Source organism: Borostomias antarcticus (assembly GCF_949987555.1).
Source record: "Borostomias antarcticus genome assembly, chromosome: 21".
Lineage (NCBI taxonomy): Eukaryota > Metazoa > Chordata > Actinopteri > Stomiiformes > Stomiidae > Borostomias > Borostomias antarcticus.
In genome coordinates, this window is record NC_140254.1 from 16,766,464 (window position 1) to 16,791,202 (window position 24,739).

The 24,739-nt window shown below is 46.7% G+C and overlaps 3 protein-coding genes across 3 annotated transcripts; all 3 read left to right on the forward strand.

The window, feature by feature from the left end:
- The first annotated feature begins 1,163 nt into the window (after nucleotides 1–1,163).
- On the forward strand, nucleotides 1,164–10,065 carry LOC311322750 (phosphatidylinositol 4-phosphate 5-kinase type-1 alpha-like). Its single transcript, XM_084454849.1, has 16 exons — nucleotides 1,164–1,785; nucleotides 2,033–2,070; nucleotides 2,501–2,590; nucleotides 2,945–3,075; nucleotides 3,215–3,332; nucleotides 3,930–4,082; nucleotides 5,383–5,682; nucleotides 5,955–6,160; nucleotides 6,337–6,420; nucleotides 6,542–6,590; nucleotides 6,692–6,776; nucleotides 6,857–7,024; nucleotides 7,202–7,337; nucleotides 7,486–7,548; nucleotides 7,650–7,737; nucleotides 7,933–10,065. The coding sequence occupies exons 1-16, from the start codon at nucleotides 1,740–1,742 to the stop codon at nucleotides 7,939–7,941; spliced, it is 1,764 nt and encodes a 587-aa protein (XP_084310975.1). The 5' UTR covers nucleotides 1,164–1,739; the 3' UTR covers nucleotides 7,942–10,065.
- A 1,695-nt stretch (nucleotides 10,066–11,760) lies between these two features.
- Nucleotides 11,761–15,384, forward strand: LOC311322685 (26S proteasome non-ATPase regulatory subunit 4-like). The gene is made up of 10 exons (XM_084454776.1): nucleotides 11,761–11,798; nucleotides 12,299–12,439; nucleotides 12,879–12,993; nucleotides 13,124–13,210; nucleotides 13,487–13,555; nucleotides 13,724–13,939; nucleotides 14,075–14,186; nucleotides 14,309–14,440; nucleotides 14,550–14,593; nucleotides 14,735–15,384. Exons 1-10 carry the CDS (start codon nucleotides 11,773–11,775, stop codon nucleotides 14,915–14,917), a joined length of 1,125 nt encoding a protein of 374 aa, XP_084310902.1. The 5' UTR covers nucleotides 11,761–11,772; the 3' UTR covers nucleotides 14,918–15,384.
- Nucleotides 15,385–15,662: 278 nt separating this feature from the next.
- Nucleotides 15,663–23,940, forward strand: znf687b (zinc finger protein 687b). Its single transcript, XM_084454817.1, has 10 exons — nucleotides 15,663–15,701; nucleotides 16,452–18,842; nucleotides 19,047–19,345; nucleotides 19,574–19,758; nucleotides 19,995–20,171; nucleotides 20,288–20,450; nucleotides 20,926–21,270; nucleotides 21,458–21,558; nucleotides 21,703–21,796; nucleotides 22,006–23,940. The coding sequence occupies exons 2-10, from the start codon at nucleotides 16,466–16,468 to the stop codon at nucleotides 22,603–22,605; spliced, it is 4,341 nt and encodes a 1,446-aa protein (XP_084310943.1). The 5' UTR covers nucleotides 15,663–15,701; nucleotides 16,452–16,465; the 3' UTR covers nucleotides 22,606–23,940.
- The last annotated feature ends 799 nt before the right edge of the window (nucleotides 23,941–24,739 follow it).

A 24,739-nucleotide genomic window follows, 5' to 3' on the forward strand; every position in this document is an offset into this window, starting at 1 on the left:
ACGGTCATCCTCAGGGTCCGTTTGTAGGGCAGGGTGTTGCTATCCTTTGATCGTGGCAATATTATGGAGAACACATGCCACAAAAATGTCACATGCCCTGAGACATCATAGGCACGCCCATTTCCATCTCAACATGGGCTCTGGTCCTGCAGTGGGACACACATTGTTGGGGGCCTGGGTCAGGGGTCAACAGAGAGGGCTGACATGGGTACCCTGTCACCAAACAGGTGGCCATAAAACTTTCAAGATTCCTTTTATTTGTCACATGTAATGTAGTTCAGTCACAGTGAAATGTTGCTGCCAGCTCCAAGATTATGCTACAGGTAAACTCTAATACTCAATTTACAAGTTACAAATTGACCTGTAATTATACAGTATAATGGAAACATTTTTGAGTGTGGGAAAGAGGGAGATAAGGGAATGATAGTCGTACAAATCTTTACCATGTGAAAATCTCTTGCTCACGTTGTGATGTGTACAGAGCTGGGCCACTTTGCTTCAACATAGGTGATCATGTGTGCTACATTGCATATGACCTTCACAGTGCAGATAATGCAAGATATTAATTGCAGTATATTGTGATGTAGCCTTTAGTCTGTTATTGAAAGACAGCAGTCAATTTACCTGCACATGAATGCAGTAGAACAGCTTCCTACCCCAGCAGAATGCCATTAACAAATAATGTAATATATAATTAACTTCATCTGTATGATTTCTACATCAGTCATCATCTCAATTCTATATTAATCTATCTTAATGTGTTAACATTTGTCTCCAAACATTCCTAACATAGATATAAACAATACATGTTTTGTATGAATCATTTCTACTATAACAAGAAAATACACCAGCCCATGTGTTTACTCTGACGTGTTGACAGTTTGTTTACCCTAATAAGAGACAAGATCATGAAATATCAGTCTCCTACTGTCCCTGTTGTCCGTAAGGGCGCAATGTAAGAATGTAGTAATTTTATGGTTTAAGTGACATAACTTTGACACAGCTCAAGTGTTCATGTTTTTGAGTCACATTTTCAGAATATGGTGAATCTGCCATCACGCACAGCTGCTAGAGTAAATACATACACGCATGCGCTCGGGGGTGAATACAGAACGATTAGCTAGCTAGGCTGATGATGATAGCTAGCTGGGCTGGTATGCGACAATACACCGGGACAACTCCTCTCCCCCCGAGGAAACGAATAAGATAAACAAAAGACCACAAATCCGTTCACATCTAAGACAGCATTTTGAAAGCTGGTTTGTTGTCAAAGTGTTGTTGGTAGTTGATATGTAACGTTACCTCGAATGTACAGCTTGCTAGCCAGCTAACTTAGCTAGCAGAGTTACAATGGCGGTAATGCTAGGTAGCAGCACTATAGTTAGCTATCTAACCTAGTAACTAATGTTGGCAAATAAGTTATATCTAGCTATACTGTTGTTTGCCAAACCAGCGGTCAAAGTAGCCTAACTAACTAGTTATGTTTCAAAGCTCTCAACTGGCTAGCTAGGCTAGCCGGGTAACGTTAACCAATGTTTCCTTGCTAGCCAATGTTAGCCAAAGACAGTTAGCTAGCTTGCCAATGTGCTGTCTACAGAGTGGCTTTATACTCTAGTAGCATTTCTGTAGACAGACAAAGTGGCTTTCTTCCTCGCCATATGAATTGTAGCTACTAGCCAGAATCGAATCGACGTCCTTTCTAACCAGACAAGCTAGCTTGGTTAACGACCAGCACTGCAATGGCCACAGCCCAGGCAGTCTCCTCAGGTCCCCCGAGTTCCACTGGTAAGAGTAAACAAACAATATCCTTTAGGTAACCATAATATTAGTTATGTGCACGCAACATGTGTGGTTGGCTTATTTTCTGGGTTGATAGTATAATATAGATAGTATATCCTGACAGTATAACGACGTCTCTACCCGGATTTAATGTTTTCAAAATTGCCTTGACAACAATGTTAATACCCAAAACAAAGGTAATTGGTATTTCCTACTGTTCTTCTCTCGTCCTCCGTACATCACCTCCTTCTAGGCTCAACAACAGGGACTCGGAAGATGGCTTCTCTAGAGGTGAGTTGACATGGGACCTTTCCTCCCCACCTGTCTGAGCTGCTGCTCGCCTGGTGTTCAACCATCCCAAGTTCTCCCACACAACTTCCATTCTCCGTTCTCTACACTGGCTACCAGTAGTAGCTAGCATCCAGTTTAAAACTCTGGTATTAGCCTACAGGGCAATGTACCTCTTCTCTGTCTAGCCCTGCAGTGGTGGAATGAACTGCCCACTGACGTCAGGACAGCAGAGTCGCTGCCCATCTTTCATTTTAGTCACTTGATTTAGAAAGGAAATGCACTTGTGAGTTCTGGCAAGTAGTAGTACACTGACTTTTCCTGTTAAAAGTCGCTTTGGATATAAGCATCAGCTACAGAAAATGACTGTAATGTAATGTCTGTCTCCCTTCCTCACCTTGTGACTCACTCCTTCCTCTCCCTCCACTTTCAGGGTCTAGGGTCCTCTAGTTCATCTCAAACCATGAAGAAGACCATTGGTCATCGTGGGATTGATCCTACTGGGGAGACCACATACAAGAAGGTCAGAGTTCACTGTCCAGTAACACATTCTGACAAACCTATTTGGCATATCCTCAAACAGCAAAATTGTGGAATCTCTGTAACAAGTGAATTTAATAATGTCAGCATCTTACCTACAGTGTATACCAATGGCCAATTTCATGTTCAGTTTTGTAGATGGGTTTGTGCTGATCAAAGCCGTTTCTAAATGCCAGTCAGAGGTCAGAGTCCTGAGATAAAAACTTGCATTGCTTATGGCTGCTGCTGGGGATTAGAAAGCACTTGCTAGTGATGTTTATATGCTTTATTTGGCTTTTCCTCACCCCTCCTTTTCTGGTTCCTTCCCCATACTTTCTCTCCTTGCCCTCCTCTCCAGACCACCTCCTCTGTCCTGAAAGATGCCATCCAGTTGGGCATCGCTCACACAGTGGGCAGCCTGAGCCAGAAACCTGAAAGAGATGTACTCATGCAAGACTTTGAAGTGGTGGAGAGCATCTTCTTCCCCAGGTGCGTGTGTGCGTGCGTGCGTGCGTGCGTGCGTGCGTGCGTGCGTGCCGACAAGCACAAGGGTGGGGAAATGGTCAATCTGTTATCTGTTTTCCAGTTAAAAGTCTTTCTAAGTATCTTACTTTTTCTGTTGTTTCAGTGAGGGCAGTAATCTGACACCAGCCCACCGCTGCAGTGACTTTAGGTTCAAGACATACGCTCCAATCGCCTTTCGCTACTTCAGGGAGATGTATGGCATCCGGCCTGATGACTACCTGGTATGTCTGTCTTTTCCCTCATTCTACTGTCCTTGTGGGACTGAGAAAGAGAGAGAAAATAGCTATTGTTACTGACATTTTGGGCAAGGCGCCCTTGCTCAGTGTGTATACAGGTGCATCTCAGAAAATTTGAATATTGTGGAAAGTTAATTATTTTCCATAATTTAATTTAAAAAGTAAAACTTTCATATTATAGACTCATTACACATGTAGTGAATTATTTCAAGGCTGATTGCCTCTATACCAGGCTCTACGTTGATGCAGTAATTTCTGCAAAAGTAGCCCCCACCAAGTATTGAGTGTATAAATGAACATACTGAACATACCGTTCATACTGTACAATCATGAAGATTAAAACAAAAAAGGCATTTTACTTTGTGTAATGGATCTAGAATACATGAAAGTTTCACTGTTTGAATTAAATTACGGAAAATAATGGACTTTGGGGTGCACCTGTAATGGCAATGTCCCAGAACAATTGACACAGGTGTGGTTATTTATGGGATTCCACAATCCAGGCACAGCAGATAAGGCATTTGTGTACTGACAACTGGTAATGTCTTGTTGATGATTGTCTCTTGAATGTGTTGGCTGCAGTACTCGCTGTGTAATGAGCCGTTGATTGAGCTGTCCAACTCTGGAGCCAGTGGATCCGTATTTTATGTCTCCAGTGATGACGAGTTCATCATCAAAACAGTACAGCACAAAGAGGCTGAGTTCTTGCAGAAATTACTTCCTGGCTACTTCATGGTAAGGGTCTGCATGTTCCTGTGTTTACATAATATATGTGTTTAAGGTCAAATTGTGCATGTTTGTTCTTTTGAAGTGCTCAAGTGATTGGGTAGTCTATTTGAAATGCCCAGGCTTTGCTGTTGTGTGTGTGCGCAAAGCAATAACATTACTCAAACTATGTTTAATACAACGCACTACCAAGAGCCCGTGTGGAGGCAGCGGCACAAATGAAAACACTATAACCCAGGGACGACAGACAGCGTGGTAAAACACTATAACCAAAAGTGGGGTTTATTGCAGCCAACTAATAATAATAATAATGTCCTTATATATCTGCAACTCGAATCTCAAATCATGTGGTTGAACAGAAAGCCAGGCCTGCGGGCTCGACACGCGCCTCTGAGCTTTGGTATCACACACAACATACCAGAAACTCATTCTTAGGTGCATTTTTCAAAATTGTTGACTGTTTCATTTGAAATGTGCAAGAAGAGTATCATGAGAAAGGGAAAGATTTTTTTTCATCATCATCCAACCGAATGAGACAGTAGAAGAAAGGCTGGTAGGTCAGGTGAGGTGATGGAGTGATGAGAACATCCAGAGTTACAGAACAGGACACAATGATAATCATGTGAGACAGTCATATTTATTTTATTAAAGGCTCACATAGTGTATCTTAACTTGATTTAATCACAACTTTGAATGGACAACATAATGTAGCACTCAAACCCCTGCTGCCAATGAACCAATATTCAGAAATAGAGTTACAGAAATATCAGGAAATGAATGTTAGAATCTACATTTTTCTGTGGGACCTCCAGACCCTACATGCTGTCCCATCCTCCCATCTACTAGCTGCCACTGGTGCAATAGACTACCTAGCTAAAGATTGCAAAGTAATTTCTTTTAAATTAAAAGTGGAACAAATTGTACACCAACTTATATATGATATTTGGTTTACATTCTGCTATAGTGCTATCTTTTTTACAATTTTATTTTAATGTAAACTTAAGAACTATATCTGGAAAAGATCAGTGCCCCTTTTTTGCTGTCCTGATTCTATGCAGTATCACCTACTAGAGGTGCCATGAATAATATTAATTTGTTACATTAATATAATGTATAGAAATGTGAGGATTTAGATATAAATTGCAAAAGAAATTTTGAGCAAGGACCCTTTTGGTCTGTCAAAACAGTTTTTGAGATAATAGAATCGTTTTGTTCATCAAAACATAACGAGTAAATATGTTTCTAAAAAGTGTCGTAATCTGCCAGTTCACTCCAATCCGCTTCCTCTTTTCTTTCCTCTCCCCACTAGAATCTGAACCAGAACAAGCGGACCCTGCTACCAAAGTTCTATGGCCTGTACTGCGTCCAGGCAGGGGGGAAGAATATCCGCATCGTCGTAATGAACAACCTGCTCCCTCAGGCTGTGAGGATGCATCATAAGTACGACCTGAAGGGCTCCACCTATAAGAGACGGGCCTCGGCCAAGGAGAGGGAGAAGGCCGTGCCCACCTACAAAGACCTGGACTTCTTTCAGGACCTGCCCGACGGACTACAGCTGGAGCCTGACAACTACAACGCTCTCTGCAAGACCATCCAGAGAGACTGCCTGGTGAGGGAGGAAGGAGAGGCGCTGTTTGCCTTTCTGTGTTTATATGTGTTGGCCTGTGGGTGGGTGGGTGGGTGGGAGGGAGGGAGGGATAGATGGGTGGATGGAGGGATGGATGGATCCATGTGGGAGGAAATCTGGCATTTCAGCAGTGCATTTAAATTAGCCACACCAACACACCCATCCTCCTTGTCCTCCACGATGCATTCTGTCACGACTCGTCTCACCAGTGCCAAACCCTGTCCCTGTGCGCACCGCCTCCATGTTCCCTCTAGCTGCTGCAGAGCTTCAAGATCATGGACTACAGCCTGCTGGTGGGGATCCATAATCTGGACCAGGCGTGTCGGGAGCGGGCCAACGAAGAGGCGGCGGGCGCTGCAGACCACAGGAGGCCGCAGGGCCAGAAGTCCCTCTACTGCACCGCCATAGAGGCCATCCAGGGCGAGTCCCGAGGCAAGGGAGCCCTGGACTCAGAGGACCAGTGAGTTAGCCACTCTCTCTTTGTTCTGTGGAACAGAAAGAAGTCACTAGTTTGCTATCCTGTACGCTGGCTAGGTTAGATTAGGTCTGTGTTTTTCTTGTCTAGAACAGTGGTGTATCAGCCTGCCAAAAGTTTGTCCTCATTTTATTTTGTTTTTCTTTGATCTATTCTTTTAGCATGGGAGGGATTCCAGCACAAACGCCTAAGGGCCAGAGAATGCTGGTGTTCATTGGCATAATTGACATTCTGCAGTCCTACAGGTAAACACTGATGGAAATTGTGCGGGGGTTGTACTGTTTATGTCTGTGTCCGTTAAACTGAATACTTCTGAGATGTTTTGACCAAGGTCTTATGTTTTTTTGTTTTTTTTTTGGCATTCAGGTTGGTGAAGAAGCTGGAACACTCCTGGAAAGCTCTGCTTCATGATGGGGTGAGAGTTCACTGACCTGCTTGCAGATCTCCAGTCTGTCTGCTCTGGTGTTGAATATGGTGTGAACTGCAATGATGACCACCTTCTCTCTCTCCACTCAGGACTCCGTGTCCGTTCATAATCCAGGCTTTTATGCAGAGCGCTTTCAGAAGTTCATGTGCAGCACCGTCTTCAAGAAGATCTCGCGTAAGTGTGCGTCTGCTTGTGTGCGTGCGTGTGAGTGAACCCCTCACCGCCCTCTTATCCTTTTCCCCCCTCTCCTCCAGTAAAGACCTCCCCCTCTAAGAAGAGTCGGGTGGGGACCCAGGGGGGGCTCCGCAGGGCCAACACAGCAGCCTCTGGACCCTCCCCTCAGGCCCAGGCCAGCAGCAGCACAGCAGGCGTCCCCCTCTCCCTCAGCACAGAGACGGAGACCGAAACAGAGGGAGACAGCGGTAAGAACCTGGGCCAGGAGGGAGGGAGGCCCCAGACTGGGGAGACAAAAGAAAAGAGAAATAGGGGCTGTCTTTAACTGACTTTATTGTAGAATTATGCATTTAAATGCTCATAGCGGTCTAACAAAACCCGTCATGAATCAAATGACTCATGGTTTATTTCACCTCACCTCTCAGGCATGCAGTCAGGACGCCCCGACCTGCTCCCCAATACCCCCACCCATGATGATGTCACCAGTAACTCCGAAGAAACCACCCTCTCCACCTCCTCCTTGGGAAGCACTGGGTTTGCATTAACGTCTCACCCAGTCAGGTGTGTGTGTGTTTGTGCGTGCGTGCGTGTGCATGCGCGCGCGTGAGTTTGTATGAGAGAGATTTGCTTTGCCAGGCAGGTTGCTATGCTATGTTTGTGTGCCATCGTGCCATCAGCTATCTTCCCTTCTCTCTGTGCTCCAATGCAGGTCAGTGGGAGTGGAGGTGCACAAGTCAGCCAGCACAGACCAGGAACCTAGCGCCCCCAAGAGGTAGGAAAGGGAAACGCATTCACATAGACCTGAGGTTCAGTGACATGAACAAAGTATGCTTTTTCCATCTACTCGCATAAACCTCTTTCTCTGGGTCACAGTGTTGAATGTGGAACACTGGATGGATGTATCGGCGGAGATGGCGTTGTCTCACTCAGTGACGTAGTTCCAAAAACGAACAGCTGTTTTGTAAGTACTCAGCATCTTGATGTGAAACTATTAAATATAATTCACTGAAAAAATTATTTTGTCAAGTTTTGTCGTTTGTTTGGATCAGCCTTGGTTGTTGCCTCAGCAGCAGCTTCTCTTCCTGCTTGTGTGAAACGTGAAATGATAAGCTGATTAACCAACATGTTTTTTTTTCTTTCTTTGCGGTGAACTCAGAAAAATTGAGTCACTGAGAGAAGTGAAGACAAAGGAAGTTGAAAAAGGTGGTATGTGGATGGAAAGAAAAAAGGATAGTGCCTTGAGGAGAAGAGCCAAGAGAAGGATATAGTGACAGGAGTCGAAGAAAGAACGGAGAGAAAAGAAAGACTAAGGCAAGTGTGTTGGAGATGCTGTGTGCTCCAGTTAGCAGTTCTGAGGACCACCATACTTGCTTATTCCATGGATGTGACCACAGACGTTTAGAACTTTCCATCCCCTGTACAGGAGGAGGTGAGATTTGAGAGTGACTGGGTGGCCTTTGCTATAATGAGACACTTTGATAGTTGTGCCCTTGACAAGCACATCCATGTGGTGGTTATTTATGGACCATTGTGCAAATGAATCTCAAATGTATGCCTGTGTCAGGACCTGCACATTTCTGAACCAAGTTGAATCCTATTGCAGTACTTGAATCAGTGATAGGTTGTAGACCAGTGTTTCTCAACCCCTCGTCCCTGGACTGGTGTCGTTTCCTGGATTGTTGGTGTCCTCCAAGGAGGAAATACCACAGTTTGCTGGTCCCTGGTGGGTGAAAAAAAAATACTAGTGTGGAATGTAACATTTAAGAATTGTCCTTCAACTAGAAGTGCACACCAAAACAAGCCTCGACAACAGTAAAAGTAACCAAAGGGCTAAGACTGTTTCTACTTGTTTCCTATAGATTCATTCCTGATGCCTGTACAATCATTATACTGCTATATATTGTATTGTTCCTTGTTATGTGACACAAATGCCACTATAGATGAGTAGAAGTGGTACCCTATATTTCTGAGGCATTTTATTACAGTTATATTAGGCTGCCCATCTTGAACACTGTGAATGTTAAACATTACTTTGCTGGAACGTAGTGTTTTGTAGAACCTCTTTCACAGTATTATAGGACAGAGGGAGACACTAGAGTTGGCAGTTGTGAATGTACAGATAGGCCTAGCTAGCAGTTAATGGCAACACTTCCCATCAGTGCTTCTGTGAACTCTTTAGTGTAGTTTCTCACCCAAAATTGCTATAGAAACACTTTACAGACACAAACACTGAGCTAGTATCTTATGTAGAGTAATGTACTGTACAGGGCAGTCAACTTCAAAGTAATCCCTATGAAGGTCTTTGAATGTCAGGTTCGGTAGCCAAACGCAGTGCCTGTGCCCATTCCTCACAAGGAGGAGAGCCTTTTAATCTTAAGAAACTAGGACAAGATTCTTATTTAGTCTTTTCTTAGCAAAAAGTCATGGTTGTGTGATGTGGACAGATGGAAAGATATATTTAGTGAGATCAGATTTCGGCCTACAGAGAATCAAGAAGTTTGGGGATTTACCCTTTGGTTCACCTCAGATATGCAGTGATTTTTCTTTATTGCTTTCATGTATTCCAACGGTGTCTGCACTAATTCAGATAGTTGCGCACACACTACTGGTTCTCTCAGATACCGACCCAGTTCTTTCTCTATGTTGGGTTCAACCAGGCAGTGATATGAGTTAAACTATGCAGTGCAACTGTATTTAGAGTGATGCAATTCAGGCTCAATGAAACAACAAATTATTGAGCCACTAACTCTCTTGTGTTGATTGCCATCCAATACGGTCTCCATTGTCTTAAACCATTCTGGAAATATTAAGATGAATAAGGCTGATTGAGTGAAGGGTATAGCGGTTATGTTTATGCATGTTCACTGTTTATATCACACTGCCAGACAAAGCCTTATCCCAATAAAGGCCAACAAGCAAGCTGCAGTATATCATTACTTTATTAATCTCTGAAGCAACTACACACACCCACAGCCTTTGAACCAAGTATGTAAATAGTCGTATTTATTAGCCCATTCCTGTTATTTATTATGTCTTCCTCCGTCTTAAGAAATGTTTGATGATACTGTGTGGATTGTATGCAATATGAAATAGTCAGATTTGGGGCAGATTGCATTTCTTTTGATGGAATTAACTAACATTCAACTTAAAGCTTTCCCTGTTATTTTTTCTATGCTGTACTTTTGTATTTTTATACAGATTATCACATCTGTAATATATTCATGTTACTGTATTTTGTTTATACTCAAATGTTTGCTTTTCTTATTTTGTAAAAAATGGTGTACGTGTATATAGGAATCACAGAAATTCCTTTTCATATTGTGCAATTTATTTTACTTAAGGATCAGGCATTTTTCATACTGTATACTTACCTGAATTCTTTATTAAAATAAAAGAACAGACATCTCTGTATGCATGTATTTTTCCCTTATATGGATTTACCCTTGTGGATTTTCATACAACAGCCAAAATAGTTTTAAACCCTTTTAGAATGTTTGTAGCTAGATTATTTGTAGGTCTAGATTAATGTATTTTGCAACCAACTGAATACAATAGACCTTTCCTATTCAGGCGGCAAGCCCCTTCCCCCCTGTTACTGTTGCTATGTCCCACAAGCTTTGGAGCAAGTTAATAAAATGTCCTCTGAACAGCACATACCCGATGATTCTCTCAGGGATTCCTGACAATATTGCTGTATGTTAATTGACAAATGCCACTACTTTGTCTAAGAGTCTACAAAAAGCCCTGAACTATTTTACACAAAGATATCCACGAGATTTGGATTTCGGACGGAGCAGGTGACAGCATACGAGTTGATGCTAGGTGTTAGCAATCGATGCGGAAGGCACAGATGCCTCACAAACTCCTTGATTAAAATTTCATTAGGACAAAATCTAACCACATGTAAAGCAGGGTGAATAAATTAGTGGCATCCATTTGTAGCAATGATAATAATGATTATTATTTTCATGGGGTTATACACCAATTATAACAATGAATATTATATTCAATTCATGCCAAATGTACACACAATTCTACACACACACTGGTCCTTTAAACTACTTAAACTTATCTTGGCTGTATGTGAATTCAACTTTAAATCCAAGTGCCGATGTTCAATTAATACATCCATGGTGCCGATGCCCAGCTAGCGACCTTTCTCGTCCAATGGACTAGCCTGGTATGACCATTCCGATCTATTAATACCATGGAGGTATAATATAAACTGGAGACGGCATTGAAAATGGCTGCCTATTCATTTCAATGAAAGTTGCTCACCGGCGCATGAAGCCATTTGACGTAGTGGCCAAAGCTCGGTATTGCAAGTCACGTGACGGCATGCGGCCCAAGACCCTTATTTCTCATGGTTTGTGGATTATGATAGATAGGGCTAGAAAAGGAAAACTAAATTTTTCTGGGTATCATTCAGCATCAGAGACCAATCTAATCAATATAAACTTTTAATTCAATTTGTTTTTTTTGTTTTTGAGGCCACCAATACCTGTATCGAGCCCATTTGAGAAACATGTTGTGAACGAGCCTCAGGGACGCTGGGCTCTTGTTCTTGAGTCCTGCGAACTCGGCGGAAAACACGTCACCATAGGAAGACCCGCCCTACTCTGCCTCTGATTGGATAGTTTTAAGGAAGTCATATGTAATGACGTCGGCTAACATTTGCTAAAATTTTGTTTTCCTTTTCTAGCCCTATCTATCATAATCCACAAACCATGGGAAATAAGGGTATTGGGCCGCATTCCGTCACGTGACTTGCAATACCGAGCTTGGCCTGAAAGCCCATGGTGGCTTCAATGCGCCAAGCTGATCCTGGGGGCTTGACGGGGCTTGATTAATACATCCATGGACCCTGGCCCCCCCCATCATGATTCCGATCTAGCGAGAAACAGAATGTGAGCTCGCGAGAACGGGATAGTCGTACCAGGCTACCAATGGACGGCTTCGTCATTCGTTTCGTCATAGCGACCAGAAAGTTTCCAAAATGGGGCTTGAGAGTACTATGGTCTGGTAAGGAAGGCACAAATACGTCCTTATTGATGTCTCTTTATACTTTATTCCACATATTCAGAATGTTGAAACTATCGTGCTCTTTTTGGAGATTAAACATAATCGACAAACGGTCTAGAATGATTCACAGTCTGACTGCGAAAGCGTTGTAACGTTACTGGCTGAGTCATTAGCTAGCTAGCTAGACCAACGTTGGGAATGGCGCTATATTGGTTTTGGCGACAGGCTGTATTGTCCGTAAAGGGCAGCATTTGCCAACTGGCCAGTCAGCAACTATAGTGTGGTTGTAAACAGCTCGATAACACATATCCATGCCACCATTGTAACTTACCTAACACAGTTTGCAAGCTGACTGCACTGGTTAGTAGGGTAGTCACCATGATTATGACTTTGAATGTTTACAAGGGTATGGCTTTAACATCACCACCACCACCTAAGTAGCTAGGACTGACGCATTCGTTTGTGTAACTGTCAGACTCAATCCCTTCTCGTCTTCCCAGCGTGGACAATAGTGAGTACATGCGAAATGGAGACTTCCTACCCACCAGGCTACAGGCTCAGCAAGATGCTGTCAACATTGTGTGCCACTCCAAAACCCGCAGCAACCCAGAAAACAACGTTGGCCTCCTCACCATGTCTAAGTAAGCGTCTGTGTATGGGCCTGTTTGAGAACTGAAATGCTGAAATAATTTGCTGGTCTAGAAAAGAAAAGATGATGAGGCAGCTGTGACTCAGGAGGTAGAGCGGGTCATCCGATGATTGTGGGGTCGGCAGTTCGAATCCCGGCTCCTCATGTGCACATGTCGAAGTGTCCTTGGGTAAGACACTGAACCTCACATTGCTCTCAATGAGCAGGTTAGCATCTTGCATGGCAGCTGCCGTCCCTGGTGTGTGAATGGGTGTGTGAATGGGTGAATGAGAGGCCAATCATTGTAAAGCACTTTGGATAAAAGCACTATATAAGTGCAGTCAATTTGCCATGGTGCCTCTTCTCTCACCAAGTTCCTATCAAGTTGGTCACCATGTCTGACAGTCCATGTTTTAATGCTGGTGTGTTGGACCTTTTATGCTTGAATGCAGTAATTGTGAGGTCCTGACCACACTGACCCCGGATACAGGCCGCATCCTATCTAAGCTGCATGCTGTGCAGCCGCGAGGCAAGATCTGCTTCGGCACTGGCATCAGGGTGGCCCATGTGAGTGGATCTGGCTATATGCGGATAGTGACATTCTCTTATTACACACATTTTGTGATGACGACAGGCCAATGTGTTCTTCATGCACATTTTTGCTGGCTTTAATTATTTCATGTTTTCATTTGTTTAGCTTGCCCTAAAGCACAGACAAGGAAAGAACCACAAACTGAGGATCATTGCGTTTGTGGGCAGCCCTGTAGAAGACAATGAGAAGGAAGTGAGTTTGCCTTAGATGTCTTTATATATAGATATATACAGCTGGCCGATTTTGATGAATGCAATTAATTTGCATACATTTTTATGAACACGTTAATGTTTGCATAATTCATTAAATTAACTGGTTAAATTGACAGCCCTTATATATCTTTGTAAATGTCTTGCTGGCCCAAGGCCTATTCTTCACAAGGTAGAGAATTCTCAACTATATGCATACATTTCATCATCATGGTTACTATGTTTACTCACCATAGTCGTTTTCCTTCCGCCCACACAGCTTGTTAAAATGGCCAAGCGCTTGAAGAAAGAGAAGGTGAATGTGGACATCATCAATTTTGGAGAAGAGGTGAGGAGTGCTAGGAGTAACTGCTGACTTACTTATCTTATTACTGCATACAACTCATATGTAACATGATAGTTCTGTTGGGTCATTATTCTAAATATTCTCCGGCCATTTACATAGATTAACTCACTCCCACTCTCCACACCCACCCCATCCAATCCTCTTGTTTAGGAGTTGAACACAGAGAAACTGACTGCCTTCATCAACACCCTTAACGGGAAAGAGGGGACAGGGTCCCACCTGGTGACTGTCCCCCCTGGGCCCAGCTTGGCCGATGCACTGCTCTCCTCCCCAATCCTGGCCGGAGAGGGAGGCTCCATGATGGGACTCGGCGCCAGCGACTTTGAGTTTGGCGTGGACCCCAGCGCGGACCCAGAGCTCGCCCTGGTAAGAGTCTGACGGAGTTCCTTAGGAATGAATGTGAGATACCAGCTCCCACTACCTTATGCTGAAGTGTTTCAGGCCACATAAACATAGCAGCTATTTTTCCTCACAGTCTGTGACTTGCCCTCTGGTCCTCAGGCCCTGCGTGTGTCTATGGAGGAGCAGAGACAGAGGCAGGAGGAGGAGGCTCGCAGGGTGGCTGCTGCCTCTGCAGACGAGGCAGGCATCCCCACTCCCACTCCCACAGATGGTAAGGAGACGGACTCCATTTTACATTTGTAAAATGTGTATATCTAGTGTAGAGGAAGAGCATTCTCAGTTGTTGTTCACAGACATTGCATCATCAACGTTGGTTTATCCTGTGTTTCTCAGAACCTGAGGAGGCCTTGCTGAAGATGTCTGTGTCTCAGCCTGAGACGGGAGCAGCAGTATTGCCTGACTTTAGCAGCATGACAGAGGAGGAGCAGATTGCCTATGCCATGCAGATGTCCTTGGCTGGAGGAGGTGTGAGATTCATAATCATCACCCACACTCATGAGCAATAATTTGTCAGATGAGTTGAATTTTTTAACTTTATATGCTTGTCTCTCTCCTTTCTAAACCCTGTGATCAGAATACGGAGATTCAATGGCCATGGACACTGCAGAATCAGCCAAAGTAAGCAACATTTTGGAACCAACACTGTACATTGTACAATTCAAATCTCTTCAAATGAGATTGACTTTACAGTATGTCTCACGTCACTCCTGCTCTGCGTGTTGTTCTTCACTCCTGCTCTACCACGTTGTTCTTCATCAGGATGAGGATGACTATGATGTAATGCAGGACCCAGAGTTCCTCCAGAGCGTGCTGGAGAACCTGCCAGGGGTTGACCCCAACAACGAGGCCATCCGCAACGCCATGGGCTCCCTGGCCTCACAGACCGGTAACAAGCCAGAGAGCAAGAAGAAGGAGGAGGAGGAGGAGGAGAAGAAGAAATGAAACAGCGGACAGCCATGAGGGCTCTGACAACCAGACTGGTAAAATGTCAGACCCACTGAAAGATACTGATATACAGATATACATTATCGACTAGGACTAACTCTACAGATGTACTGTACAGGCAGGACCATCTTATCAGACACCCCTGCATGACATTATATAAATTGACTTGACACTTGTACTGTTCTCACTATGTATTGATTTGATTTTCATATGACCGTGGTGGACTGATATGATAAGACACCACAATGTTTGGAGACATGGTGATAACGCTGGCTTGATGTCATGGAATTCACTAGGATCATAAGGAATATCCAGAAATCTCCTTCTCTCACCTTCATCCCAAATACGTAGATACTGTGACTGACTATATAGACTTGGACTGACTGACTATAGACTCCAAGCTTGTAAACTTAATTGTTACCTGCCTTTAATGTTTGTTTGATTTTCTATTGCAATAAAAAAGATGGTGTGTGACATGCGTGTTATCATTGCTCATTCACCTCTATCCCACGAGGGGAGGGTTGAATAGTATACAGGATATCGCAGCAAAGGAGGAACAGTGATTGGGTCACTGATTGTAATGTATATGTAACGTTAGAAAAATAAAAATGCCTTTATCTTGTATGCAAAGGAAATAGCTGCATGCTTTTCTGTAGCGTCTACAATAAATACAAAAAACCTTTCGATAGAATTAAATGATAGGACTTCTACTCGTCATGTGACGGGAAGTAAAGGTTTTGCTGGTGAAGCGAGCGAGAATAGTCGGGAATCTCAGATCCAGGTAAACAATCAAAATATATGTGATAAGAAAACTAAATACCATCTGCATCTATTGCACATGACAATCATATCAACCTAATTATCATTGGATCGCCAAAAATGTGAAATGATTCCCAAGTAAATCGTTTTGAGTGCATGCAATGGCCTCCGCTAAATGACCCCTCGCTGCCTTGGCTGGGGCTCAGCGGCCAGCTAGCCTGGCTGCTTGAATGTGGTGATGAGGATGGAGGGGGAGGCTCTGAAAATAAACTCGCAGTTTTGAGACGTGTGTGCTGTTAAATTATTCATCTGCGAGTAAACGTTGCAGTTGAATCCATCTTCTCCTAGATATTGCATGTAAACTGAACATAGTATTTAGCTGCTCAGTAAATGCCCAATCTATTAGCTAGCTAGCTATCTGAACAAGAGGTGGCTAACTAGCAAATATGCTAACCTCCGGCTAGCTAGCTAGTAGTCGGCATAATGGTCGCTAAGATGGGCTAAGCTAATGCTAGCTAGCTAATTGTTGTTAGCTAGTTGTCAGTGTCCTAAATTGCATGCAGGTCCGTGTCTTATAATGCAATTTAGCTACAGTTTACGGCAAATAGAATTCTTTGACATAGTCAACCTAAACGTACCCGACGATTAGGAAGCTTTATTCATGTTTGGTCAGTAGATTTGAGCCTTATCAACTATATAAATGGGGATGTGGATACTGGTGCACAGATGAACAGAAATCTTGAAATCTCATATTTGGTGTCCTCTTTTGCAGGATTCAGTCCCGCTATGGGGGACATGAAGACCCCAGATTTCGATGACCTGTTGGCAGCATTTGACATCCCAGACATCGATGCTAAAGAGGCCATCCAGTCGTCCCCTGACGATGCTGAAGGGCCCCATGGTCAAGGAGGAGCTCCTCTGGGAAAGCCAGACAGCGGGGTGGGTGTAGGTCCCTCCATGAGACCGCCTAGCCCCCCGGACCCCCAAACAGACACCTCCATTGTAAGCGTTATCGTGAAGAACCGAGTTCGTCCCGAGACCCTTGATGGAAGCGATGGGGACACCGACCAGGACCCGATGGATGGAATTGCAGGGGTGGCAGTTGGCCCGAGGCTTGATGCCTGTGCCCCAGGCATGGCTGAATCAGAACCACTTAACCACAATGGGTTTGGGGCATCTGGGGTCTCCGCACCCCTGCCTCTTACCCAGGCCCAGGGCCAATCCAACGGGGAGCCGTGGTCCATGAATACCCCTAAAACCGCTTCTGAGGGAGGAGGAGTGAGTGCTGGGTCAGCTAAATCTGCCAAGCAGGGTGGCAGCATTTTCAACAGACTGAAGCCCCTGATGGCACAGGGGTCAGGAGACCCTGTAGGCAGGGCCAGGAAGATGCAGCTCCTCCAACAGCAGCATCAGCAACAGCACGCAGAGCAAGATGCAGGCCAAGAGGTGGTTGAGGAGGTCAAAGCCTCCTTATCCTCATCCTCGTCCGTTGTGTCTTCTCCACTCATCCCGGGAGTGTCTGCGGGACTATCCTCTTCTTTCTTCCCGCCTCCCAAACCCCTGCTTCCGTCTCCCCCCTCTGCCCTCCCTTCTCTCCCACTGCACACGTCCCAGCCGCTGAACGGCACTCCTAAAGCCACTCCTGCGGGGTTCCGGCCTCGGGAATCCGAGGAGGATGACTCGGACTCGGACCTTGGAGGCCCGCTGGTGATCCAGGAGACCCCGGACTCCCCCACCTGCACCCCTCCCAAACTGACCCGGAGGTTTAGGTCCCCCGCCTCCAGCTCAGGCTCAGTGTCAAACCAGCCCTCGGCCTCATCGGCAGCCCACCCCAAGCCGGGGGACACTCCCTCTGGAGCCTGCCTGACCAGCCCCAAGCCCAGCTCTGCCAACAGTCCACTCCAGGAGGACAGACATCCGGAGCACGTGATTGAAGAGAGGGATTCCCCTGAGAGTCCGGAACCAGAGATGCCCAAATCGACTCCGCCAGCGATGGCCAGGAGGTGCTCCAGCCCCGCGGTGGCCTCCACACCGCCCCCTTCAGACCTACGCGAGCCCAAGGAGGAAGAGGAGGAGATGGAGGTGGGGAACGGAGTAGAGAAGGCGGCGGAGAACAAGGCAGACGCGGGAAAGGCTGAGGGTGCTAGAACAGAAGAGGAAAAGATGGAGGTGGATGACGGCAAGCCTAAAGTCCTGTCCGCAGAGGGGGACACCCCGACCCTTGCAGCACCTGGGGCTCCATCCCGGCCCCTCAAAGTTCGGATAAAGACCATCAAAACCTCCACCGGGGGAATCACCAGAACTGTCACCCGGGTGGCCCCCAAGGGCGGCGCCACTGCAGGCAAAGGTCTGGACCCTAGCAAGGCCCAGCCGGGAGGACGCAAGGTCCCGGCCAACAGGGCCCGCAAACTGGAGGCTTCCGCGGGTCGCATTGCAACATCTCAGCAGCAGAAAGTTAAAGCTCTCAACGCTCTGCCAGTGTCTACTCTGGCTGCTAGCAGCGTCATGCTGGCCGCTGCAACGAAGGTTCAAAACAAGATGGCCGCCGCATCAGACAAGGCAAAGGTGTCCGCCACAGCGGTTAGCATCACCAAGTCTGCGGCCCTGCCCGCCACTCCGTCTGTAGCCTCGTCTCCTAAGTTCGCCGTGGCTACCGGCGGGATCAGCGTGCGTCCTGCCGGCGCCAAGACGGCTAACGGAGGCAGCGCCAGCGTGCTAGCCGGCACCCACCAGCCCAACAAGCCGGCCTCCATCGTCAACAGCACAGGCGCCGTCATCTCCCGCAGCCAGTCCAGCCTGGTGGAGGCCTTCAACAAGATCCTCAACAGCAAGAATCTCCTGCCCAGCTACAAGCCCGACCTCTCGGCCCCGCCTCCCCCGGAGTGGGGGCTCCCTCTGCCCGCCGCGGGCTACCGCTGCCTGGAGTGCGGCGACGCCTTCGCCCTGGAGCGCAGCCTGGCCCGCCACTACGACCGGCGCTCGCTGAGGATCGAGGTGACCTGCAACCACTGTGCCAAGAGGCTGGCCTTCTTCAACAAGTGCAGCCTGCTGCTCCACGCCCGCGAGCACAAGGAGAGGGGCCTGGTCATGCAGTGCTCGCACCTGGTCATGAGGCCCGTCACCGTGGAGCAGATGATTGGCCAGCAGGACACCATGCCCATCGGTAAGACGCTTCCTCAGGAAGTGTTTGATGCTTTTGTCATGTCATATTTTATTACCCTATTAGGAATATGATACGTCTGTCAAGGTAGTAATGTTATTTATTTTGCTGGATTTTGTGATGTCGTTCATTGCATACCAACGTCCTGCCATTCACCTATAAGTTGGAATGACCCTGTCTGTTCTCCAATCTCCTTGTTTTGACCAGGCATGCTCTCTCCTTCCCCGATCTCCTCTCCTCCAGTCCCCTCCCCCTCCACCTCCGGGGGTGTGGCCGTGTCGGCCGGCTGCAGTCCGATGAAGGACAGCCCCGCCCCTGCCGTCGCCACCCAGCTCAGGCCGGTGCGCCGGGCGCCCCAGAGCCCCCAGGCCCTAATGCCCCTGCCTTGCAAGAAGGGCGAGGTGCTGCAGTACCATAACTTCAAATGCCCGGAGTGCCAGGCCCAGTTCTCCGGGAAGGCCGAGCTCGTCGCCCACTTCCAGCAAATTAGAGCCACACCCAACTCGGTGAGTGTGGATGATAGGCCAGCTTACGACATGTGTACAGCACTTTGGCCCGACCACAGTCGTTTTTAAATGTGCTTTATAAATAACATTTGACTTGAATTTGACTTGACGTGTACAATATCTACAATCGACTTACCATGAAATGCCAGGTGACCCTATCATAAACAAGCCTCACATGTTGAAACAGCTCTGCCTAACTCTACCGTTCCCCCTCTTTCCTTGTCCCAGACCTGCACTCTCTGCTCCCCTCCAATGATGCTGCCTAACTCCTGCAGCGTGTCGGCCCACCAGAAGATCCACAAGCACCGCGCCCCCCACGTGTGCCCAGAGTGCGGGGGCATCGCCCGGCAGGCCAGCTTCCAGACCCACCTGGAGGAGGCCTGCCTGCACTTCGCCAGACGCATCGGCTACAGGTGCAAAAAAAACAGCAAAAAATCACATCCGTATCATCTCTAACATCACATAACGTTATGTATACAGTATAAAAGCCCTTCACATTTCAGGTGGATGTTTGAAAGGTAAAGTGTCATTACACCAATAACAATTACACCATTGCATTACTGTGCAAGTGTCCCATCGCAACATTGCCGTGTCTACTGTACCTGTATTAGACCTGCGAGGCTGATCATCATGTTCTCTCTCTCTCCAGGTGCTCCAGCTGCCAGGTGGTGTTCGGGGGCCTAAACTCCATCAAGTCCCACATTCAGACGGCCCACTGTGAGGTCTTCCACAAGTGCCCCAGCTGCCCCATGGCCTTCAAGTCTGCCCCCAGCGCCCAGGGCCACATCAGCACCCAGCACCCCACCCTCACGGGGGGACAGGCCAAGTATGTGTCCTGCTACCCTCTGAAAACGCACTTTCAGTTAGTTTAGAGGATTTAGAGGCTTAGAGGATTTTACTAATGTGAAAATGGCTTAATTTTATCCCATCCTCTCGTTGCAGAATGATCTACAAGTGTGTGATGTGCGATACAGTCTTCACCCAGAAGCCGTTGCTGTACATGCACTTTGATACCCACCTGGCCAAGCAGAAAGTGCATGTATTTAAGTGTCCTGACTGCACCAAACTCTATGCTCAAAAAGGTTCCATGATGGAGCACATCAAGGTTGGTTTTCTGATTCTCTGTGTGAAGATCAAGCCTGTTCGATTAAATTAAGGACTTTTGTCTTGCCCATCCATTACTTGGGGCGTGGGACGGCTGTGGCTCAGGAGGTAGAGCGGGTCGTCCACTGAACGTAGGGTCGGCGGTTCGAATCCCGGCCCCTCCTGTCCACATGTTGAAGCGTCCTTGGGCAAGACACTGAACCCCAAATTGCTCCCAGTGAGCAGACTAGCACCTTGCATGGCAGCTGCCACCATTGGTGTATGGGTGTGAATGTGTGTGTGAAAGGGTGAATGAGAGGCCATTGTAAAGTGCTTTGGATGAAAGCGCTTTATAAGTGCAGTCCATTTACCATATACTTGCAACAATTAATGCAGTGTCTTCAAAGGCAATGCAAAGGGCAATGGGTCTCTGTTGCTGCCTTGTTCTAAGCTGTACTCCTTTTGTGACTCTTGGTTCCTGTTTTGTTCCTGGTCAGACTGCCCACAGAGGCCTGTCAGTCAAACAAGAAGGCCAATCAGATGCCCCTGCCACACCCCCTACCAACCTCCTGGCCCCCACCCTCCCCAAATCAAAGCCAGCGGTCAAAACAGACAACTCGGATGGAGAGGACTGGGGGCGGGACCAGGAGGAGGAAGAGGAGGAGGAGGAAGAGGAGGAGGAAGGGGATGACGACGGGGATGAGGACTACCAGGCTCCTGGGAGTCTCCCCAGCACCACGGACGTCGGCGGCCATGTTGGAGAGAGGAACTGCCAGCACTGTCAGAAGACGTTCACCGACAGAGAGAACTACATCAATCACATAAAGACAGAGCACGGCAAGGTAGCTGCCACCTGCCACACACACGACACACACTCATCTGCAGCCACACGCTTTCAGACGACCACCGATTCACAAACGTTTTATCAGGCTGATCGTTTTCTCCTCTCTCCTGTGTGTGTGCGCACGTGTGTATGTGCGTGCGTGCGTGCATGCGTGTGTGCGTGTGTGTGTGCGTGTGTGTGTGTAGTCCCCATGTCATATATGTGAGGGCTCCTTCAGCACCTCGTCCAGCCTGCGGCGTCACATACGTGTCATCCATGAGGGCAACAAAAGAGTCTTCCATTGCCAGTGAGTCCCCTGCATAGTCACCTCAGAGTGAAGTGTCTAAATCAATCATAGACTGGATTTTACTTAGCCTTTAAGAAAGTAAGCAATTATACGTGTGTGTGTGTGTGTGTGTGTGTGTGTGTGTGTGTGTGTGTGTGTTCATAGATATTGCACAGAGGGCAAGCGGACCTTCAGCAGCCGTTTTTTACTGGACAAACATATCCGGGTTCACCACGGGGTCAGAGCTGCGGACGGACAGGTCAGACTGTCTCAATCACAACTGGTCACTCCGTCTCATTCTCTAACATGTCACGGCAGTGTATTTTGACAATTTTTTTCTCACCCTTTCTTTCTTTCTTTCTTTCTTTCTTTCTTTCTTTCTTTCTTTCTTTCTTTCTTTCTTTCTTTCTTTCTTACTTTCTTACTTACTTACTTACTTCATTCCCTCAAAACCCCATCATCCTCCAGGGCCCCCAGACCAGGAAGCGTTCTGCGCCGGGGGAGGGGCCAGGCAGCTCCTCCGAGCAGGACGGCGATGGCGGCCCCCCGGGGGGCCGGGCGGGCGGGGAGGACGACGGCGGCCGCGAAGCCCCGGACGACGCCGGCGAGGAGGGGCCGGCAAAGAGGACGCGGGGCTCGCTGGTGACGGCGGCCCTGGAGCCGGAGGAGGACGACAGCGTGTTCCGCTGCGTGCCGTGCGGCTTCACCACGGAGGACGGCGCCGAGTTCCAGCGCCACATCCCCCAGCACCGCGCTGACGCCGCCTCCTACCAGTGCCTGCAGTGCGGCGTGTGCTTCGCCTCGGCCGGGTCCCTGGGCCGACACCGCTTCATCACGCACCGCGTGCGGGACCCCCAGGGCGACTCTGAGCGCGGCCCCGCCCGCGCCGCCGCCTCCTCCCCCCAGGGCTCGCCCTCCTCCCCCCCGCAGCAGGGCGAGGACGGGGAGGGCAGCTTGAGCTGCAAGGTGTGCGGCCGGCGCTTTGACAAGGCCATGGACCTCAACACACACTTCAGGACCCACGGCATGGCCTTTATCGCTTCCAAAAAGACGGACAAGCCCCAGTAGGGGCGGGGAACAGAGTGACGGACAGCTCGAAGAGCCAGTCGTTGGAGGGTGTGGGCCGACCCTGATAGACGCGAGGACATTTCCAGTAGAGATGAATGAATGTCGATTAGATGTCGAGAGCCAATCTGGATGGATCCTCTGGGCAGTTTAGAGCCACCTGTAAGCTCTGTCTTTTTGTATTTTGCACTCTGTGCAACTCTGACTGCATGTTGATCATTATACTGATCTTATAACTAAACCTACCCAAGGGGCTCTGAGGGAGGAGTTGCCTGATCACCTGCATTAACGTCATCAACAACGCATTAACGTTGCCCATACTCTTGTTTCCTCTCGTCTACTATCAACACCACTCTGTCCATCTGCTTTGACTGGATCTTCTCTCTTTTCATGTGAAGCAAACTTATTTTCTAAATACATTTCTTACCGTTCTTCTCGGTATTATTCATAGTGATGTTTTTTTGTATGTCACATCATCCATGCCTTTAATACTGATTTTGTCGGCCAGCTCTTGTTCTCTCAGAGCCACTGTATAAAGAGGCACTCCTCCTGCTGGTCCCAGATCAGTTTCCCCTCTGCCATCACTGTAATGAAGGCAGTAGAAAACCATTCTCAAATCAGTGTCCGATTGATCTTAGAGGCACCTGAAGAGAAAAAGAAAAAAAGGGAGTACTTGGAGAATTCTAAACACTGATTTTAAGTAACATTGACATCTGAGTAATATTGACATTGTAATATTTATTTATATGAAACACATAACTGTCGTTGGTATTTGTGCGTTGCCGTCAATCTTAAGGCAAGAGAGACGGTAGAGCTAGTTTGAGAGAAATGCAACAGAGGTGAGATGTACTACATCTCTTTTGTTTCTATGTGTCAGTAGCAGACGGGGTTACATAGAGTATTGTAACCAGTGTTGTGTGAGTGCTGCGTGTTGGTGTCGTCTACAGTGAAGCTAGAACAAGAGAGATACGGAGTCTTGCCATTGGTGCACATGCTGTATGTTGCACTGTAAATACATATACAGTACACTAAAAGAAAGCTTTCGAGTTTTGTTACCTGTTATGAAAATGTGAATAGGTATAGTATTTGTACTCGTACTGTTTGGTTCCTATTCCCCCAACCAATTTGAAGCTAGAGGAATTAGAGAGGAGAGGTACAGTGGGTTGTACATTGTAACTAAAGAGCAGAGGGAGGATGGCGTTGTCTTTTAATAATGTGTACTAAATATGAACGTTTATCTCTTTGATATGATTCTTTTTTTATCTACAGAATCAATGCTTGCTGTCCTCCACCTTTATTTTCTATCCGTTTCAATGATAACCGTTCTGGTCACGTGAAGGAGGCCTGTTTGTATGGATGTTTTTTTGTTTGTTTGTTTTCTAAGTCATCTGATAGCATATTTATATAGCAAAATAGTGAATCATGTGTGTCCTTTTCATTTTCTATGGTTGTGGTCTGCTTGCTGAAATGCCATACACTTTTTGTGCCGTTTCAAAATAAATGTTTGAAAGAGTCTGAGTAATAATTTATGTAAATATACATGGATCAATTAAAACAGTTAACTTAATACATTATGTACAGCTGATTCTATACAGTCTCTGTAAGTCTAACATTATTACTTGTACAGTATGTATCGTATGCCACAATACTGTCATGTTTCTATGTCTGCTTTGAACCTGAACATAGTTTATACTGCGTCATGTTTCTATGTCTGTGCTGAGAACCTGAACATAGTTTATACTGCGTCATGTTTCTATGTCTGCTTTGAACCTGAACATAGTTTATACTGCGTCATGTTTCTATGTCTGTGCTGAGAACCTGAACATAGTTTATACTGCGTCATGTTTCTATGTCTGCTTTGAACCTGAACATAGTTTATACTGCGTCATGTTTCTATGTCTGTGCTGAGAACCTGAACATAGTTTATACTGCGTCATGTTTCTATGTCTGTGCTGAGAACCTGAACATAGTTTATACTGCGTCATGTTTCCCTGACTGTGCTGAGAACCTGAACATAGTTTATACTGCGTCATGTTTCTCTGACTGTGCTGAGAACCTGAACATAGTTTATACTGCGTCATGTTTCCCTGACTGTGCTGAGAACCTGAACATAGTTTATACTGCGTCATGTTTCTGA

Bases quoted from the DNA above. Each gene is read 5' to 3' on its own strand.
- LOC311322750 (XM_084454849.1), top strand. From the start codon at position 1,740: ATGGCCACAGCCCAGGCAGTCTCCTCAGGTCCCCCGAGTTCCACTG. The intron at 1,786-2,032 runs GTAAGAGTAAAC...ACCTCCTTCTAG, and splicing joins AGGTCCCCCGAGTTCCACTG to GCTCAACAACAGGGACTCGG. The intron at 6,421-6,541 runs GTAAACACTGAT...TTTGGCATTCAG, and splicing joins GACATTCTGCAGTCCTACAG to GTTGGTGAAGAAGCTGGAAC.
- LOC311322685 (XM_084454776.1), top strand. From the start codon at position 11,773: ATGGGGCTTGAGAGTACTATGGTCTG. The intron at 11,799-12,298 runs GTAAGGAAGGCA...TCGTCTTCCCAG, and splicing joins CTTGAGAGTACTATGGTCTG to CGTGGACAATAGTGAGTACA. The intron at 13,940-14,074 runs GTAAGAGTCTGA...TCTGGTCCTCAG, and splicing joins CGGACCCAGAGCTCGCCCTG to GCCCTGCGTGTGTCTATGGA.
- znf687b (XM_084454817.1), top strand. From the start codon at position 16,466: ATGGGGGACATGAAGACCCCAGATTTCGATGACCTGTTGGCAGCATTT. The intron at 19,346-19,573 runs GTGAGTGTGGAT...TCCTTGTCCCAG, and splicing joins TTAGAGCCACACCCAACTCG to ACCTGCACTCTCTGCTCCCC. The intron at 19,759-19,994 runs GTGCAAAAAAAA...CTCTCTCTCCAG, and splicing joins GCCAGACGCATCGGCTACAG to GTGCTCCAGCTGCCAGGTGG.